The sequence below is a fragment of the Neovison vison genome, chromosome 11 (assembly GCF_020171115.1).
Source record: "Neovison vison isolate M4711 chromosome 11, ASM_NN_V1, whole genome shotgun sequence".
Classification (NCBI taxonomy): Eukaryota; Metazoa; Chordata; class Mammalia; order Carnivora; family Mustelidae; genus Neogale; species Neogale vison.
In genome coordinates, this window is record NC_058101.1 from 145,760,668 (window position 1) to 145,764,089 (window position 3,422).

At 39.9% G+C, this 3,422-nt stretch overlaps 1 protein-coding gene across 1 annotated transcript; it reads left to right on the forward strand.

The window, feature by feature from the left end:
- Window positions 1–2,358: 2,358 nt before the first annotated feature.
- LOC122890320 (tubulin alpha chain-like) lies at window positions 2,359–2,718 on the forward strand. Its single transcript, XM_044225973.1, has one exon. The coding sequence runs from the start codon at window positions 2,359–2,361 to the stop codon at window positions 2,716–2,718; it is 360 nt and encodes a 119-aa protein (XP_044081908.1).
- Window positions 2,719–3,422: the final 704 nt, after the last annotated feature.

Sequence of the window (3,422 nt, forward strand, 5' to 3'; positions counted from 1 at the left end):
ACCTTGAGCTGAAGACTTTATGGGTTCTGTATAGCAATAGTTATTACTTTGTCAGTCTTGCTTGGTCACTCTTCTCACAAACACACTTTCCCCCTCTCTGTTGATGAGTTAATATTAGATAAGGTTTTTTGTTTTTTTAAGATTTTTACTTATTTATTTGACAGAGATCATTAGTAGGCAAAGAGAGAGAGGAGGAAGCAGGCTCCCTGCTGAGCAGAAAGCCCGATGTGGGGCTCCATCCCAGGACCCTGGGATCATGACCTGAGCTGAAGGCAGAGGCTTTAAACCACTGAGCCACCCAGGCGCCCCAAGTTTGTTTTTTTTTTTTTTAATAACATATGGTATTAACACAGTATTGGTGAGAGATATTTTTGAAACATTTCTAAATCTTTTTTTAAAAGATTTTACTTATTTGAGAGAGAGAGAGAGAGAGAGAGGACGAGCAGGGGGAAGGGCAGAGGGAGAATCAGGCTTTCTGCTGAGTGGGGAGCCTGATGCCAGTTTGGATTCTGAGACCCCAAGGTCATGACCTGAGTGGAAGGCAGACACTCAGCCGGCTGAGACACCCAGTCATCCCCAAAGATTAGATTTAAAGAATGAATAGAATTCTTGACTTGTTTAAAGAGATGACAACTTGAACTTAAATGTTGATTATTTTTTACTATTAAAATGAGGACTTTTTATATGAGAAAAAGATAAATGCAGAATAATAAATTCTTTTTTTTAATAAAGTAGAACCATTCATTAGATCTGATGAAAAGATAGAGGTTTCTTTTCATCAATGTTTCAAAATTATGCTTCCCAAAAGGAACCAATTTAAAGATGTTTTCATGGAAACATCTGGATAGTGGGTTAGAAATGTTTAGAATGTCCTGGACTGAGCTTTTAATTGACTTTGGCTGGCTAAGTCTTTTCTCAAGAATAGATACTTAGGACTCACCTTTCCTAGGTTAGTTCCTGCAGTAACTACTGTCAGCTGAAGAAACTCATTCTTTATTCAGAATGCCCAATCTGGCAGTCTTTGTGAGTCAGTCTTCAGTTTAAGAATTCTGCCAGGCAGAAAACTGTAAAGGAAAAAATTCTGAAGTCAGGCCATGAAAACTCAGAATTCATTTGTGTCCAGATAATTCACCAGGGAAAATAACCCGGGGTGTATTTACTGCAGAAAAAAATCAAACATTCTAATGAGCAGGATTAGGCCTTTGGAAGAAGAGAAGGATTCATTAACAAAAAGTCCTTCTCTCTCATCCAACCTTCTGTGAACTAAAGTTATGGAAACAGAACACTCCAAAGAGCAAACATTGTTGAAAGTTTGTTTGTGGTTGTCGCAGGGGAATGGCATTCCACGGAAGTGGAACGGAGTAAGAGGTGCTGAGAGGCAGGTTCACGACTGTTCTGTGTTTTGGTGGCTAAAACATTAAAAATTTAAAAACTGATTCTGTTGTTCTAAATGTATTTCCTAATTTGCCAGGCTCTTTCGGATGCTAAATAGATTGCATATGTGCACATTCAAATGTAGACTGTAACAGATTAAAAATGTGAACTAACTTAAAACACTTTAAGGTTTTTTTGAGCATCACCAGCTCTCAGTTTTCTTCTTTGTGATACTTTCCATGTACTGGGGGAGTATTTTTTTAAAAAGGACAAAAGGTAGGAAAACTACTTTATCGATTCTTCAAAGCAAATGCAATAATCCTTTTGACTTCACTCCCCCCACACCAGTCATGTCTTGACCTATCTGTTCCCATTTATAAAATTACTTGAAGGAATTGTCTATACTCTTTGTCTCCAACTTCTCTTTTCCCAGTCTCATTTAAATCCACGTAACATGAACTAGCCCATACTAATTGACCACATTTGGCTTTTCTGTATATACTGGTAGGCATCAGGACAGACAAGTAGGGGTTTGCTCTTCTTCCACTATCCCCCTACCAGGTTATAATGGAAGCTAGTCCTAGAGCAAATTGTCATCCACGTATAACATTTGTTAGCAAGCAGGCACAAAAAAATATGTAAAAATCTCAAATCTTTGTCCTTTTAGGTGCTCTGATCACAGCTTATTTGGAAATGTTGTATCAAACATTACAATATCCTAGAGGCACCATACACACAACTGGAATGGCTTCAATTTAAAGCTGGACATGGGACTGACTAAAGACCTTGGCTAGGATGCCACATGAAAGTGCACCGGCTATAGGGCATAGCAGACTTTTATACCATCTTCAAGCAAAACAGGAGCAAGATGTTTTAGGCAATCCACATTCTGGTGACTCTCACTGATCTCACCTATGAACACCCATTCAAATCTTCGCAATGATGATGATACGTAAGTTTTCTGGTGAGAAAAAAGTTGCTGAGATGGCCTGCTGCTGCCTGCTGTACCGGGGCGACGTGGTTCCCAAGGACGTCAACGCCGCCATCGCCGCCATCAAGACCAAGCGCAGTATTCAGTTCGTGGACTGGTGCCCCACGGGCTTTAAGGTCGGGATCAACTACCAGCCTCCCACCGTGGTGCCCGGGGGCGACTTGGCCAAGGTGCAGCGCGCCGTGTGCATGCTGAGCAACACGACCGCCATCGCCTGGGCCCGCCTGGACCACAAGCTCGACCTGATGCATGCCAAGAGGGCCTTTGTGCACTGGTACGTGGGTGAGGGCATGGAGGAGGGGGAGTTCTCAGAGGCCCGGGAGGATATGGCTGCCCTGGAGATGAGGATATGATTTTAGTAGCTTCTTTTGTAGCGCAGGCTGTTATTATTTTAGTGGTACCAGAATCGCAGAGAGGATTTGTGAAAATACACATTGCTAGGCCCCACCCCCCAGAATTTCTGATTTGGTTGCTTTGAGGTGGGGCTTGGGAATTTGCATTTCTAACAAGTCCCCATGTGATATTATTTCTGGTCTGGCATTATCAGTTTGAGAACCTTTAATATTATGATTGCAAGTCTATTCATGTTCAGTATTTCTTTTTGAGTTAATTTTGATAAATTTAGAAAATGGCATATTTCACCTATGTTTAGAAACTTAATTCATTAAATTTTAATCCTGGTCTTTTCAAATGTACATATTTAAGATTATAAGTGTCCCCTTAAGTCTCACTTTATTGGCATCATACAAGTTTTAAACATAGTATTTTTGTTGACATTCACGTCTGAGGATTTTATAATTTCCAGTCTAATATTTATTTCTTCAGTGAATTATTTAGAAGTATGGTTTTAGTTTATAACTGTATTTTTTTTTTTTACAGACTTTTGTTACTGATTTCTGTTTTTGTTGCATTGTTGTCAGAGAATACTATCTGTATAACATTAATCCTTTGGTAGTAGATGAAACTTCCCTTGTAGCATAGGGCATGGTTACTTAACAAGATTTCCACAGGATGACTGGAAACATTTTAAGGCCTCCAGACATCCTCTTCTCTAGTT